Source organism: Cyprinus carpio, chromosome B23 (genome assembly GCF_018340385.1).
Source record: "Cyprinus carpio isolate SPL01 chromosome B23, ASM1834038v1, whole genome shotgun sequence".
NCBI lineage: Eukaryota > Metazoa > Chordata > Actinopteri > Cypriniformes > Cyprinidae > Cyprinus > Cyprinus carpio.
Genome location: NC_056619.1, coordinates 8,800,578 through 8,818,174, shown reverse-complemented (window position 1 = coordinate 8,818,174; position 17,597 = coordinate 8,800,578). Strand labels below are relative to the sequence as shown.

The 17,597-nt window shown below is 35.0% G+C and overlaps 1 protein-coding gene across 1 annotated transcript in view; it reads left to right on the top strand.

Moving 5' to 3' along the window:
- LOC109076872 (contactin-4-like) overlaps positions 1-17,597 on the top strand; it is a 65,983-nt gene that overhangs the window by 35,086 nt on the left and 13,300 nt on the right. Inside the window, exons 6-11 of the mRNA XM_042751103.1 lie at positions 4,385-4,588; positions 4,691-4,793; positions 4,948-5,132; positions 7,184-7,323; positions 12,907-13,036; positions 14,715-14,865. Of these exons, the coding sequence (XP_042607037.1) occupies positions 4,385-4,588; positions 4,691-4,793; positions 4,948-5,132; positions 7,184-7,323; positions 12,907-13,036; positions 14,715-14,865 (913 nt within the window). The remainder of the gene's footprint in view (positions 1-4,384; positions 4,589-4,690; positions 4,794-4,947; positions 5,133-7,183; positions 7,324-12,906; positions 13,037-14,714; positions 14,866-17,597) is intronic.

Below are 17,597 nucleotides of genomic sequence, written 5' to 3'. Positions count from 1 at the left end.
TACTTGAGTGGCCAAACTTGAGTGGCCACACTTAAGAAACCCTGAACAGACTGATTAATAGACCTTTTTTATGTCGTCACTTAGACTGTTTACATTTTTAAGAACAGAACATGTTGAACTCAGAAAAAAACAGGGCACTTTCAAAAGGGCCACAGGAAAGGTTATTACATTGTTTATTTACTGTAAAGTGATGCCGGTTTCACACTGCAAGCATTAGCAGCGCGTGAGCAGTGCACGAGCAGTGCATGAGCAGCGCGTGAGCATAACTACAGCACCACTGCAGCTACAGATGCATGACAATATTCACACTGGAAGCATTTGTACAGCGTCATAGCAGCATCTCCAAAGCTACAGTACATATTTTTTTACAAATACAACTATAAATTTGTTTTTAGAAGTTGGTCAGTTATAAACTTGAAAGTTTTGAAGTCTTGAAAGTTTGTTAACACAGGGATTTGCGTGTAAATGGTAAACAATAAAAACAGCTCCTGTCATGTAATTTCAGTCATACTCAAATATATAGAACATGCTGTTTATACTGCTTATTTTTGTTTTGTTTTGTTTAGTTTTTTTAATAATACATATTTTTACCCAGATATGAGCTATTAACCAAGTTATAGCTCAGTTTGTGTCCATAATCTCCATGTCAATTTCTTATAGAAGCTGTCAATATGCTTTATGTAAATTATTTGTGATTAAGCTCCATTTTTGTAACTGATCAGGAGGAATGTGAATTATTCGTTGGATTTTAACTAATCGTTAGGCTAAGTATGTCATAATGTTTTAAGTTATTATTTATGTAGAGCTGAATAAAAAAAGTAGGCTATGCGTTTCTAGCCAATCATAATTTAAAGCTTAATATTTTTCTTAGAAGCTGTTAATATGATCTATACGATTTGTTTTTTTGTGTGTCTGTGTTCCTCTTGTGTCCTTGTTTGTATTGTGTGCTTTGTTGTCCGTTTCTGTAACTGAAGAACTGAAAATAAATAAAGGGTGTAAGTTTGTCACGTCAATTGTAAGTGAACACGTGTGCAATATTTACGCTCCTGCTGATTGAATGCACTCATTGATTAATATGCACACCGAAAAAAATACACTGGCGTGAGACAGCTTATTAGCAGTGTCATTTCCCTATAAGAAAATGTATTCAAGATATCAAAATCAAAAAGAGATTTCAAAATATTAAAAATATATGCTTTGGATGTTTAAGTTTAAAAGGGGTTCCCTATCTCACTACAAGTTGTGGTGACGACAAAGGGGGTTCACTTGAGAGTATGCATATGAGTATAAATAGGCAACAGGTGCCTCCACTCTTCAGATTTTTTCAACCGTCTAGAGGTATTGGCAGTGCATCTTGCCTTACGTCAGTTCCGACCACTGCTACAGGACAAGCATGTGTTGGTCAGCACAGACAACACTGCGGTCGTGTCGTACATCAACCAGCAGGGAGGTCTACGTTCACGTTGCATGTCACAGCTAGCCCGTCATCTCCTCCTCTGGAGTCAGGCGCAGCTCAAATCCCTCTGAGGAAGGACCTGCTTTCTCCACTTGTGGCTCCTGGACAGGACGTGGCAGACTTAAGTGATCTGCCACCGGTGATGGTAAATATGATCACTCAGGCTAGAGCTCCCTTGATGAGGCAAGCCAATGCTCTGAAGTGGAGTGTGTTTGTGAACTTGTGTTCTTCTCGCCGAGAAGACCCCTGAAGATGCACAATTGGAGTAATGCTTTCTTTCCTGCAAGAAAGGTTTGAGCGTAGGCTGTCACCCTCCATCTTGAAAGTGTATGTGGCAACTATCGCAGCACATCAAGATGCAGTGGACAGCCAGTCCCTGGGAAAGCACGATCTCATTGTCAGATTCCTGAGGGGTGCCAGAAGGCTAGATCCTCCTAGGCCACCCCTGGTGCCCTCCTGGGATCTCTCTACCGTTCTGGCTGGCCTTTAGAGGGATCCCTTTGAGCAGCTGGACTTGGTTTAGCTTACGTTCCTGTCTGTTAAGACAGCACTCCTGACCGTGCTTACTTCCATCAAGAGGGTCGGGGACCTCCAAGCACTTTCAGGCCAGCCAGGTTGGCCCACTGGATAGTGGATACCATCGCCTTGGCGTATCAATGCCAGCTTGGTGCCAATGCTAGCTGTGCCACCTGGGGGTGAGGGCTCACTTCCACACGGAGTGTTGCCTCCTCCTGGTTGAGTATCCTCCAGCACCCCCGGCAGTCAGACTGGGCAGTTCCTTTACTGGGCTAGGTGTCCATATGGCTTGATTCCCAGTGGGCGATCCCATATGTGTATTCTGCCATGGTAGGGTTTCCCTCTTGGTCAACCTGTGTCTTCCCTTTGACAGACCACTCTGTCAGTCTCTGCTGGCAGCTGTTCCTCCCTACTCCTAGGTAGGATCTGCCTCATAGACACATTCCATATGTAGTACTGCCCCAGGCCTGGGTCAGTCCATATCAAATGTGCATTATTATTCTTTAGCTTGGGTTAAACTAATTAATTTTACTTGGCTGGAACAGCAGCTACGCTAATTATGTCTCTATTTGATTTACATCCCGTGGTAACTAGGATTTACACAAGCTCCAGTCTGGATCCAGAACACCTGAGAAGAGATGATGCCAACCCCTCAGAGGACCTCAGATGATGCTAACCCAGAGACAACATACAGAACTACCACATTTTGCTATAAGTTTGATTGCATAATTGCTGTTAATAGTGTTAATCGTCTGTTTGTTTACGTCTTTTATTGATTTTTTTCTGAACATTTCTGCCATATGCACATGAACTGACAGTCACCACTGATAAGCTACTACTAAATATTGTAGAAACTTAATTTTCTGTAAAGTTGCTTTGCAATGATTTGTATCGTAAAAAGCGCTATACAAATAAACTTGAATTGAATTGAATTGAATATCAGTGTCTCCACATGATACCTCCCTATGGACAGGATGTGGTATCCGTAGCACCCTTCTCAAGAAGTCTCACTTCCCCATCGTTACTGCCAAGCTGTAAACAACAAACAGGAAAGGTGTGAAACATGGATGAATTTCGAAATTCCTTCTTTTAAGAAAAAAATTTCTGTGGTTGGAACAGCGGCTTGGCTATCTCCAGGAATGATGTACTCACTTTTGGTCCCTGTGGGTGCCAAGGTCAGCGAATTTGCACTGGGGCATTGGGAAAGTTACGACCCTCTCATAGTACTTGTCTGGCACACGGCTGCTTGTCAACATTTGCAGCTTTTCAAGGTTGTGATGGGGTTCTGGTTGTGGCGCTTTCCATGGACCCCCATGTCGTCACGACATAACTCAAAGTGAATGACAGATAGGGAACGTCTTGGTAACATACGTAACCCTCATTCCCTGATGGAGGGAATGGAGATGTTAGGTCCCCATGCCACAACCTCAAACCATCACTGGTTGCCAGGGACAAGTTCTTGGCTCTTCAGCATAAAACCTGAAGAGTGGATGCACCTGTCGCATATACCTGTATGCATGGGGAGTGGCTCAGGTATGCAAAATCCACTAGCCAGATTTCATTGGTGTTTTCTTTTAAAGTCAGAGAGGATTGGGGCTCCCAAGTGAACCCTCTATGTCGTCATGACATAACGTCTCCATTCACTCCATCAGGGAATGAGGGTTACTTACGTAACCGAGATGTTTATTCTCAGCTACTCAGTCACTTCTTATCAAAATGCTCTGCCTGAGATGAAAAGTAGTTAGCACAGCTGTGTTACATTAGTGTTGTGCTCCACTGTCCCCTGCTGTCTTGATTACTGTGTTTAGTGTTGGGCTGAACACATCAGACCTTGTTACTTTAATGAAGCCAAACCTTTTAAAACTTACCGAAGGCTAAAATCACTTGTTTTTTGTCGATCCATCAAAAAAAAAAAAAAGGCATAACCTGAATCCTTGGCCAAAGATCAGATCTTTTTTTGTACTGATGGACTCAAGTTTTATTTTGCCAGTCTTTTTCTTGTTTTAAAGATACTCAAATCTTCAAACTATTTAAAATAGTTTTAAATGTTTCCTTGTTAATATATTATTGCAATTATGAGTTCACTTTTGTTTGGATGGATGGATGGATGGATGGATGAAGGTGGATGAATATAGAATATATGATGAATAAATAGATGGATAACTATAAGATAGATAGATAGATAGATAGATAGATAGATAGATAGATAGATAGATAGATAGATAGATAGATAGATAGATAGATAGATAGATAGATAGATAGATAGATAGATAGATAGATAGATAGTGGTTGAATATATGATGAAAAGACGGATTGAAAACTATAAGACAGACAGACAGACAGACAGAGAGACAGACAGCTTCAAACCGTGTGGTGCAGTACAGCAAGTTTCACCTCTTGTCTTTTTGACAGAATTGACCTATTCATGGATCTTCAATGAATATCCCTCATTCGTGAAGCAAGACACGCGGCGTTTTGTGTCACAGAAAACAGGCAACCTGTACATCGCTAAAGTGGAGCCCTCAGACGTGGGAAACTACACCTGTGTCGTGACTAACACTGTTACCCAAAGCAGAGTGCAAGGACCTCCTACATCACTCGTACTCCGCAATGATGGTGATGGTCTTACCATATGTATTCAGCTCATAAAAATGACTAATTTGTGGTTTTAAACGTAGGGTTTTAATAAGAAATAATCACTCTTTTTCTGTGTTTAAGGCATTATGGGAGAATATGAACCCAAAATTGAGGTCCAGTTTCCAGAAGTTTTGGCTGTTGCCAAAGGGTTGACAGTCAAACTGGAGTGCTTCGCTTTGGGAAAGTAAATATTACAACTGATACTTGAGCTGCTTATACAATATCACATCCTAACAATTACTGAGACACTGGGTTTCTTTTCCAGTTTACACTATAGACTATTATTATTTAAAGGAAAACATAGCTCATTAAACAATCAATTTTACATTTTCTTTCAGTCCAGTACCCGCAATCACCTGGAGGAGACCAGACGGAGTTCCTTTTCCTAGAAAAGTGGATGTTGGCAAATCCAGTGGCGTGTTGGAGATCCCTTATTTCCAACAGGAAGACGCAGGACAATATGAATGCACGGCTGAGAACTCCAGAGGCAAAAACACAGTGAAGGGGCGTCTCTCCTTCTACGGTAAGGCAGAAATATTTCAGAGATTAAATAAATGTACTTTTCTCTTTAAGGATATTTTCAGCCAAATTTAAAAATCGTCCGAACCTATATAAACGCTGTTTGCATGAACAAAATTATAAACTTAGCAGAATGTTCAAGCCAGTGTAATTTTATTTAGATTCTAACAAAAAATCTGTAATTTTATGTAGATTTGATTTTTTAGTTTTAGTTAGTTTTAGAAATGTTGTTGTTTTTGTCTTTTTTTTTCTGAGCACATATACTGCATATATTTTTATTAAGTATTATGTTTTAGTTTTTAGATTTAGTTTAATCCCACCATGAGATGAAAAAAATATATATAAAAGGTAACTGCTTCTTTTATCTCCCTTTTCAGGCTTTTTTTCTAGCTATTCTGAGTTTAAATCTTGACTGATTTGGGGGAATATAAGAGATTTAACCTCAGAATTGCAAGAAAAAAGTCTGAATTGTGAGATATCTATGAATTTTGAGAAATAAACACAGAAATACAAGATATAAACTCCAGATTTTGAGAAGAAAGCAAGATTTGTGTGATAAAATGTTACAATTACATTTGTTTATTACATGGTGAAAAAAAACTGATTTGTGAAATACAAACTCAGAATTCTGAAAAAAAGTCAAGATAGAAAATCAGAATTGTGACATGTAAATTACATTTTTCATCAGTTTTCATCTTACAATCCTTTTTTTTTTTAGAATTGCAATAAACAAAGTTTATTTTGTGAGATATAAACTCAGAATTGTAAAAAAAAAAAATGAAATTGTCAAATAAAAAGTCACTATTGCCCTTTTTATTTTTTATTCTGAATAAATACATTTGAGTTATTTAGTACTTCAACCTAAAATAAACAAAAATTAGAAAAGTTGTCCTGGCAATTAGCTGAACAAAATAAATGTAACGTGTTTTATATTTTATCATAAGTAATGATTTTTTTTAATGGTTTTAGTTTTTAGTTGATCATAATATCCCTGGTTCAAGTTGTTCCTTTTCTTTACAATGTAAAAGAATGGTGCCAACCGCTTTCATTGTATAGAAAAGAGCAGATTGGACATTTAACTGATTCTACACACTTTCCATAATCTGACAAACACACAATCAATATGCACCATTAAGCTTTTATGAATGCTTATATATTTGAGTTTATCACTGATCAATATTGTGTTTAATTGTAACCCCATGATGTTTTATAACCAGGATGTCAGATTTCATGATTATTCCTGTATGTTGTAATTATTTGTCATTGCAATTATTTGGCAGGTAAAAATCCATAATCTCCCATAGACTGTATTGTCCATCTATCACTACTGTTGGAGTGATGGAATAATCAATATGGGTCACTGTTGTTTATAACATAATGGCTGAAGTCAAAATTATTAGCTCCAGCAGTGTGACTGATACCTATAAAGCATGCTACTTTGTCCACGATTTATTCTCCTTTCTCTCTCATCTTATAAGAAAAGTTAAGCCTATGCAAGTCACACAACGTTCACCGAAGCCACAAGAATCAATCTCATTTGAATATGTTTTCAAGCCATTTTTTAAAATCGTCTTAGCTTTAAGTATAAATATTTAATCAAGGTTAAAACTTTAACATTTGCACTTTTTCTAGCACCGTTTTCTTGTGCATGTTTGGGAAGGATGTGTGTTGTTTTTTCAAAGCAATATAAATATTAAAGCAATATACCAAAGACAGGCTAAAGATCCATACAATTTGATCCACATTTAGTTAGAGCTGAGTAATGTAATCTCCTCAGCTCAGTGTGAATGCAGTTTACTAAATGTTCTTGTAAATTATTCATATAGTTTTTTTTTTTCATTCTTATGCCATGTTGATTGATTAATAACTGGATTTGTTCATTAATTGGCTCATAAACTGCTTGGTTGGTTTACTGATTCCTAACAGGGGCTAATCAATAACCAACTCTAAGTCTGTCTGGGATTCAGGGAGCTGTTGAAAATTCATTTTTACCAGCAGCGCTTTGTGAGGTGCTGACATCTCGCTGTGTGTTGTGTGTTTATTGATGGATCTCAGCATCCCCTCATCTGGTGGAGAAGCCTCAGGATGTGCAGAAAGCCATTGATGAATCTCTGCTGTGGGAGTGTAAGGCGAGCGCCAAGCCCAAACCATCCTACAGGTGGCTGAAGAATGGAGAGCCGCTCGAGTCCTTTGAGGTGGGAGAAACGGAAAAGTTAGCAATTTAGGAAGTATAGAAGGAAATTGAAATCTAAATCTCAAAATACTGTAATTGAAAATTAAACACTATCAAGTCTCAATCTTTTCTCATCTTTTTCAATAACACTAAATAAATTATACTTAATTTCAGCATTTTTCTTCTCCCGATTAAGTCTAATGCAAAGCATGCTGGGAACAACAGTTTTAATTATGTCAACATTGTCAGTTATGTCAACATTATGTCAATATGACAGTAAATTATTCTATTTTCCTTTTTTTATGTTTTGTCATAATTATTTTTATTTCAGTTTAGTTTAGTAATATTAAATGTTAAACTTATTTCAGATGGTTGCCAATGCAGCATTTCTCATTTTTATTTTTTTAGCATGTAATATTTTACTTTTTTTTATTTTACTAATATTTTTACTATTTCAGGTCATGAAAACTATTTCTACTGTATAATAATCTAATATTCTTTAGTAAGCAATAACAACACTTCAAATTGGTTGTTTTCAAGTGCTTAGTCCCTATAAAAAAGTAATATATTAGAAATACATTTATTTCATACTACATATTGTTCAAATATATTAACATATTTGCTGACATATCTCACAAGACTTACTGATACAAAATACCATTAATATCAGGTATTATTAAAGATATTTAAAGTGTACCTGAAGTATACTTGCAATAGTTCCACTTTAGCACAGTCAAATATACTTCAGTATATTTCTTATGCATTTACACTTAAAATTACACTCTAAAAAATGCTGGGTTGTTTCAACGCAACCTTGGGTCAAATATGGACTAACCCAACTGTTGGGTTAAAAATTCAATTGGAAAATTTACTCCAACAGTTGGGAAAGTCCATATTTGACCCAAGGTTGCGCTGAAACAAGCCAGCATTTTTTAGAGTGTAATTTTAATTTCCAATTTAAAAGACTTTAAGTATACCAGTTTAGTATACTAAAAGTACAATTGCAGGGTATTTTTATTGATTACATACTTAATATGTAAAAATATGTAAATAGGCAAAAATATGTAAATGTATTTGTATATTTAGCATGAAATAAATGTATTTCAAATACATTTATACAGTATAGATTCATTTTTCACTAGGGGTATTATAAAAACTTTTCAGGTACATTAAGGCAACATCACGTGCACAACAGGACTAAAAACAAAAAACAAGATGTGAATAAATAATTTAAAAAGGGACACAGTGACATTCTATTGCCTTTTACAGTATAATGTTGTTTATTTTTAGGATTCTGCATGTGTATTTCCAGAGCTCTGGCTTAGGTTTGTCTCAGTTGTTGTAAGGTTCAGACCAATTCTGTGCTGTATTAATGTCATGTACAACAGAGCTTGTTTCATTACTCTGAGAGATAGTGAACACGATCTCAGTGTGTGAGGCTGCACTCTTAATGAGCTGAGGTGTTACCATTTTGTAAATGTCACCATCAGCTACTTCAGCATTTGATCAATCTCCAGACCAAAGGTCATCCATGTAGTCAGAGTAAGAGAAGAAGGGTCTCGTTTATTATCTGATGATCACAATAAACAGAAAAAAAAGATATCCACCGTAATATTACTGTAATACTGAATAATACTGAATGCAGTATTTAGAGCACATCACAGAAGATCCATACGGTCACTGTTAGAGAGTAACCCTAAGTACTAGCGCTAGTGATTTAATTCTGGTTTACAGTATTTTTATTTTTCAAAATACAGTAAAAGCTATTTTTTCAGCAGTGGTGTAGCCTGACACAATTATGTCCCATTGTATGCTGCATAAGCAAGCCGAGGCAGTAATCAAATATGCCCTTCTAGATATGCATCTCTCTCTCAAGTAATAATAATAATAATTCCTTACATTTATATAGCGCTTTTCTGGGCCTCAAAGCACTTTACATAGAAGGGGGGAATCTCCTCAACCACCACCAGTATCACTGGTATCATCAAAGTAGCATTTAGAAGATTGATTTATTGTAGAAAATTGGTTATATGGATGATTCATTTCAGTGATCCCATTTGATTCATTTGAGTTATTGCCCAATAGTGTCGAGCTATCACTCAATAGTTTACATACTGTAGAATTTATCTTTGCATTTTCTGGTTATAAATTATGCAGTTTTAAAATTTAATTACTGTAGCTATATTTAGTATTGAAGTTTTTTGTTGCCATTTGTTTTGGTTCGTTTTGTGGGATTTAAGCTAAAGAAGCTAAATTTATGATACCATTATTGTCAAATGTTATGGTTTATTTGAAATGCATTATTATAACTTACTTGAAAAAACAGTTTTGGAGACGTTTTTGCCCTTTGAAGTAAGTTGCACCTGTATACTGCCTACACAGAAAACAGCTATCCTGGGTGGTACTAACATTACTGTTCACTGAGTGAAATAACTTGTCTTAAAGGCACATTAGGTGTACTGAAATTTAACACATCTGTGATTTACATGTGGGCATGAGGCTGAATAGACATTTCAGACAAAATACAAGTAGGGTTTGATTGCAACATGTAAACATTGCTGTTAATAGTGTTCATCGTCTGTTTGATTTCGTCATTAACTGAATTTTATCGTACGTTTCTGCCATATGTACATCAAATTGACATCACCACTGATAAGCTACTACTAAATATATTGTAGAAAACTTAATTTTCTGTAAAGCTGCTTTGCAATGATTTGTATTGTGAAAAGCACTATACAAATAAACTTGAATTGAGTAATTGGTTGATTATTCTGACGATTAATCGAGTAATCTGAATTGTGGTAATAAAACAGTGAACAACAGACTTAAAAATGACTTAAAATACATATATAATAGCAATGAGGCAATAGAAATTAATAAAACAAATATCAAATTATATATTATATCAAATGCCTGTTTTTGCACTTTACTAATCTTTACTAATATTAAACAAGGATCTAATCCTTGTTTAATATTGACTGGGGTGTAACGATTCACTCGTTTTCTCCATGCATCGATTACAAACCCTGATGATGCAATGCATCGATCTTGAAAAATCTTTTTTTTTTAATCGTGAATCGCCGATTTGGGACAGTAATCGATTTAAAATGCTAAGAATCGAATGAATCGTGATTTTAGAATTTAGGGGAAGCATTTAAATAATCCTGTGAATGCACTTAAAGAATGCAGAATCGAATCGTTAATCGAATCGTTTCGAATTTAATTTTAACTGAATTTGCAAAAATCGTTCTTGAAATGAATCAAAAACCTATGAATCGTGAATCGTGAATCGAATCGCTGTCCACCCAAATATTCACAGCCCTAATATTGACTAAACAACATTTAATTCAAATATCCACTTAATCTCTAATGTTTGGACACTTCTTTATGATAGAAATGCTACAGACACTGTCATTTCTTAAACAAGAACATGTGGGTTTAAGCTTTTATTTTGAAGTTCGAATGAACATTTAGCATATTTAGAAAGATAATGCTGTATTCTCCTGTTTTTGTATAGGTTTATAAATGAGTTACCTTATAATATTCTAATAGAATGATGCACATTGTCCCCAGATGAACTTTATAAGCAACTTAGACTTACAGCATATGCAAAGATGTAAATGACTGTAAATGATGTAAAAAACTGTTTGTGTGGAGCAACATTTACTCTGAACAACTTTACTCTGAAAAGCACATAACCTACACGCATATAAAATAAATTAAATTAAATTTATTAAATCTCAGCCTTTGAGAATTCACAATAGCATTATGCTTTATGATGATTTTTAAATGGTTGCAATATTTGTGCAGACTTAGAAAATGATCTAATAATGTTTTTGTGGATTCTCATCTGTGGAATGCGCCACTTCCGGTATTTTGCCTGATAATCTGTCAAAATGCAATCAAGGATTTTTTTTATAATCCAGTACTCTAATTTAATCAAAGAATCGTGACAGCTCTAATATATTTAAAGGTTTTTATTTTCTCCCTGGTACTACTACATCAAATCATCCTCTGCTTGTGTAAATGTTTACCTCAGCAACAATTTCACACATGCCAAGCCAATACCCATAATGTTGGGGCAATCTTTGCGATGTCTATTCAGGTGGGCAACTTAATCAGTCTGGTGCAGCACAGCCCACTCAAATGGTGCTCTCCCGTCGAGGGGGAAAGTGCTGATTTCAGTGGAATGTCACCCCTAATTAATTACCCCCATAAAACTGATTTATGCCACCATTTGTCTTTGCTGCTAGAGGCTGTACTGATCTTTTCTAGTTTACCCCCATCAAAACGGCTCACATACGAAACGGTCTGTTTATAATATCGGTAAGATTGTCATGCTCCATGTCAGGGCGAATCATGTGGCCAGAGAGTTACACCAGCTGCATTGGAACAATGAAATTCAAGTGGCATAAAGCTAATGCCAGCAGACTCTGAAGTGCCCACATGCAGAGAGCGAATACAAATATTTGAGCCCTTTAAATCTCAGTTCATTCAACCTAAATGCATCATTCAAATTTTTCACACTCAAGTGAGCGCAATGGTAGCATAACGGGGGCTTTACGAGAAAGTGTTTGGCCAGGATAAAAAAATTATAGACCGTCCATCAGCAGCAATCCACTGCTACTGTGGGATTAGCTTCGTTCTGCTCCCTTCACATCTGTCATTTTATTATTTTATAGCAGCCACTTTCCATAAATATGATATACTTTGGTGGTGTCCCACTCCTTTCATTTTTTTTTAGTTTTGTTGTTGTGATAAAATATCTAACATTATCTAACAAGTAGCATTGACACAAGTATGATTCAGTCGAGTAAATCAGTTTGTATGGATGATTCATTTCCATTTGATTTGTTTACGCTGCAAAAAAAACATGCTGTGCATTTTACATAGCCTTTGTATTTTCTGATAAATAAAAAAATATATATAAAAAAAACACTCTATAAAAAAGAAAAAATTTAAATTAATAAAAATAAAATATTAATATTAATTATTATTTATTACTATTATTATTATTATTATTAAAAGCTACATTCATTCGAGAAAAATATTATTATTATTATTATTATCATTATTATTATTATCATTATTATTATTATTATTATTATTATTATTATTATTTATACCTACATTAATGATACCGTTGTTGTCCAATTTGATTGTTTATTTGAAAATAATTATCTAACAATATTGAAAAAAACATTTTGGAGATTTCTGTCTGTGCCACTAACATACCTTCTGTAATTTTAAACATGAAATGTGTGTGTCCACTGTTCAAAATGATAATAATGTGTCATAATTAATGCATATAGCTTGCCGCAAAGCCCCGGCAAGAGTAATGACTTTGAATGTCTCTGGAAAAAAAATAGCAGGTATATATTTGCATTATTTATAGAATTTTCCAGTAGTTCCAGTAGAAAGTTTGTTTTCCCTGATCAAAGCTATCAAAAGAGTAGGTAAGATTTTATGTTATTTCATGGGCATATTTGCATATTTCATGTTTAAATGTGTGCAGTCTATACGCAGAAAATAGGAAAACATTACATTGCAAATATTGATGATTTCTCAGTTAAGTTGAATTGTGGGATTGTTGTTATGTTTCCAGGACAGAATCCAGGTGGTAAACGGGGCATTATCCATCAGCAGTCTGACCCTGTCAGATACTGGCATGTACCAGTGTATCGCTGAGAACCGTCATGGCCGAGTGTTTGCCAACGCTGAACTCAGAGTCATTGGTAAGGAATCACTAAATTCATAGTTACTAAAAACACAGCCACTCAAATTCTGAAATATATAGCCAATATACAGTTGACCAGATGCAGTTTGTTGACAAATTTGAAGTCTTGGTGCAGCAGTGCTGTGTAGCAGTACTTGGGTTTTGTTTTTTTCTCATAAGCTCATTCCAATCACATTGTCAGCAAACGCTAGCACTCATTAGTCTTACTACACCCTTTTACGCTGCATTTAAAAACAGTTGACCTGCTGTTATGAGGAGCAGAATAACTTTTGACAGGATCAATGATCAAACCCATCTCTGCGCTGAAGATTAAAGGAGTTGACGTTCAAGGCCATTTTATCATGTGGCAGATGAGAGAAGTGCTCTGTTCCCTAGTCCTGTCATTTGTCAGCACAATGGGTGCTTTGATGCTGTCAGCGCTGAGTGCAGATGGATGCCAAACAGGCAGGAAAGTCTAGTTTGCTGAAATTGCTGCCTGGGGGAGATGTGAGGTAGACAGTCTTCGCACTTTAAAGTCTTTAGATTTGTGCTGCTGGCTTGACTCGGTTTGACTTAGTGGTGTGCGGGGGTTAGCGTGAGCTCTTGAGTGTGCTCTTAAGTGAGGATATCGCATTAAAAACATCCTCCTCGCATGCCTCCAGAAAGTGAGACAATGATGAGATTTAGCAAAGAGGGAAACAGATAGAGATATAGCAGGTTGACAGGTTGTGTGGAAGAAAATGAGTCTGTGACATGACATGACACAATTAGTTTTTGTCCTATTTATTCATTTATTCAAATGTTTTAATTTAATTTATTCTATTATTCACTACCCTTCCAAAGTTTGCGGTCAGTATACTAAAATAAATTCTTTAATTAATTAAAGAAATTAATACTTTTATTCAGCAAGGAGGCATTAAATTGATCAAAAGTGACAGTAAAGATATTTACATTGTTGTTGTTTTTCTTTCTATTCATCAAAGAATCCAAAAATAATAATAATGAGCACAACTCTTTTCAACATTGATAAGCAGCAGATCATCATATAAGATTGATTTCTGAAGGATCATGTGACACTGAAGACTGGAGTAATGATGCTGATAATTTAGCTTTGCATAAAATATATTCACATAGAAAACTGTTTTTTTAAGTTGTAATTATTTTTCACAATATTAATGTTTTTATTGTATTTTTATCTAATAAATCTAGCCTTGGAGAGCAGAAGAGACTTTCAAAAAAAATTAATAATTAAACTAATCGACCCAAACTTTTGAATGGCAATGTGCTGTATATAAAAAATGCAATTCATACATCAGTTACTTGCATAAACATCTCTATGACAAGCATAAATTCATTTCTGAATTAAAATGTATTATTATTTGGGCCTTGAAGGCAAAAATGTACAGATGGCTTGATGTTTTAATGAGGGAAAAAAGAAAGAATTCAATTTTGATAAGTACACTTTATGAAAAGATTTAATGTAATCATGTATTTATATTTATATTATTTATTCCACATTTTATATATATATGTCTGTTGTGTAAAAAACATGAAATGTTTGAAAAATGTCCTTTTTTATCTAATATCTAATGCAATGACATTTTACATGTTACAAGGACTTCACAAATATTTTCAGGAGTCAGTCAGTCTATCTTTCTGTCAGTTTTGTAAGATGCTTGTTTTTCTCTTCACATCAGCAGTGGCACCAGATTTCTCCAATAGTGTGCTAAAGGCACAGACACTGGCTCGGCAGGGTGGAGATGTTTTGATTGAGTGCAGGCCCCGCATGTCCCCGCGCGGGATGATCTCCTGGAGGAAGGGCAAAGAGGCTCTGCGAGAGAGCCACAGGTATTTTTACCAACCCATTTCCCTTTGTCTGCCAAGAACCTGATTATTAAAGTGATACAGACAGAGCAGTATGATCCAGGTCAGGCAGAGGGTTGTTACTGATCAAAGCCTTGATTATTCACATCAAAACGTCTCAACAACAGCAGCCGCTGCATTTGCATTTACTTGATCTAGAAAAAACCTCTTTCAGGTCATAGAATAGCATCAATGGCACTTGATCAATCAACCAACCACTGATTACTGAATCTGTGGTTTCATAAACTATTTGTAATTAGTAGTAATATAAAAAGTAGTAGAGTAAAAGTTTTTTTTAGTCATTTTAATTTTTATATAGTTTTAGGCGGTTGGTTTAAATGCCTCTTATGCAAAAATTATTAAATCACAAAATAGATGTTTTTTATGCTGTTTACAAGATTGTGTCCATTAGTGCATTTAGCTCATAATATAAATCAGTGGCAATCTGTAGGTAAGCAAAGAAAGCAATATACCCATTTAAGTCAATAACCTACAATAAATGTATAAAAATAACGGTAACGTTTTACTTTAAGCCTTTATGTATAATGCATTATAAAAGTAGGTGTCACGCATTAATTATGGCTTGTAATGCACCTTATAATGCATTTTACAATTTCATGAATAATTGTAACCACTATTTATACCACAATTTATACATTATAAAACTTATCAATTCACTGTTACATTATGCATTTTGAATTTAGTTATAATTATTTAGAATATTATGTATGTATAATGAAGATTATGTATTACAATGCACATTATGAATAATTATAATGCATTACCCTTTAATAACCCTTTATGATTCTTTATACATAAAGGCTTTAAGTAGAGTGTTACCAAAATAACATAAAATAATGGGGGTGTCTTCCTACAGAGATCATAATTTTAAAAATTATTAGATAACAAAACACAATTTTACATTTTGGTTTGTATGTTAAATTCTGCATAACATCACTTCATATGTAAAATATTTGTGTGTGTGTGTGTGTGTGTGTGTATATATGTGTATATATATATATATATATATAGATATATATATATATATATCATGTTGGTTTTACAACACTAGGATTCAAAAGGTTGGGGTCAAGATTTTTTTAAAAGAAATTAATTAATTTCAATTTTAAACACAAAAAAACTTAGCTCCTTTAAACATCACATTAATAAAATAAACCTAAAACTAAAAACAAATATTTGCCATCACAGGAATAAATTATATTTTAAACTATATTCAAATAGAAAACAGTTACTTTAAATGATCATATTTTAAAATATTGCTGTTTTACTGTATTTATGATCAAATAAATGAAGTCTTGGCGATTCTAAAAGACTTCTTTCAAAAACAATAACAAACTTACCAACTCCAACTTTTTGAACAGTAGTATATTAAGTAGACCAGATATAAAGTTCTGAGAAGGTCTCCAATTTAATTATTTGACATAACATCACACCCTGAATGGTAAAAATGGCTTAAAGGTCACTTCCCTTGACATGGACACCATCCATCAGAGAATTAAGTATTGTAAGACTGAGTACAGAATAAGAAAGAAAATTAACTTCATAGAAATCCTGTCACATTTGATTCAAGGATTATGCATCAAAATTCACACTGACTATAATTTTTATTTGCATAGTAGAATTTCTAGCTTGACCTACCCAGAGCTAATTTCAGCAAGCATCTAAGCACGTTCATTCAATATCAGGTCTGTTTGTAAGCCTAATGTGACGACATTGACTGGGCAGAACCTGAAAACAGCTCTGAACCTCCACTCAGACACCTTTAATGCCTCCAGATCAAGGACTCGCGTTTGAATGGGTTTTTATAATCCATGTAAGGCAGTTCATCATATACAGTATTTCATTAGCATACACTTTAGATGAATCCATGGAGAAATTAAGCAGTATGGCACTGTATCTTCATGGAGAGAGTACCACTGAACTCTCGAGTCTGGAGCCGCTGTAAGAAAATCATTAGTGGCCATCACTGTCCATCAGCCTTGTGCTAACATCCACCCACCATCTAGAGCTGGAGGTACGAGAGGGACAGGGTCTCTCATTAAACACTGCTGCACTACTGGGACTGTGATTGTGTGTGTGTGTGTGTGTGTGTGTGTGTGTGTGTGTGTGTGTGTGTGTGTGTGTGTGTGTGTGTGTGTGTGTGTGTGTGTGTGTGTGTGTGAGAAAGAGAGAGAGAGAGACAAAGAACAGCTTTTCAGGCTTCTTCTATAATGATCATGTGGGAAGAGAAAAAGTTGCTTTCATTTCTTTATGTCCAATTTTGCTTTTGCAGTGTAGTACTTGTTGGAAATCTGCTGACTGTACTATGCAAATATGATTGTAGCCTTTTACAGTTTCCAGCTTTTCCAATGTTTGTGCATAAATAAGTAAAAGTTGCATACATTTATTCATGCATAATTATACAGCTGACTGATTTAAAAAAATGTGCCAAAGACCCAGTGAAGTGGCTGTAAGATGTTACAATATGCTTCGATTTGCGAACATTGGCTAATTAATTCAGTATAGTGATAATCAACAACCATTTTTACAGCATTGTTAAATCTAGGCTTATGTTAATTTAGAAATGTTGCTAATTCAAGTTCATGAGATGTGATCTGGAAACACTTTACCACTTCACACGGTGCATGGAAACAAACTACGAACAAGAATGTGAAAAAAAGAATCCAGCACTACTTATGATGAAGGGAACTTTAATA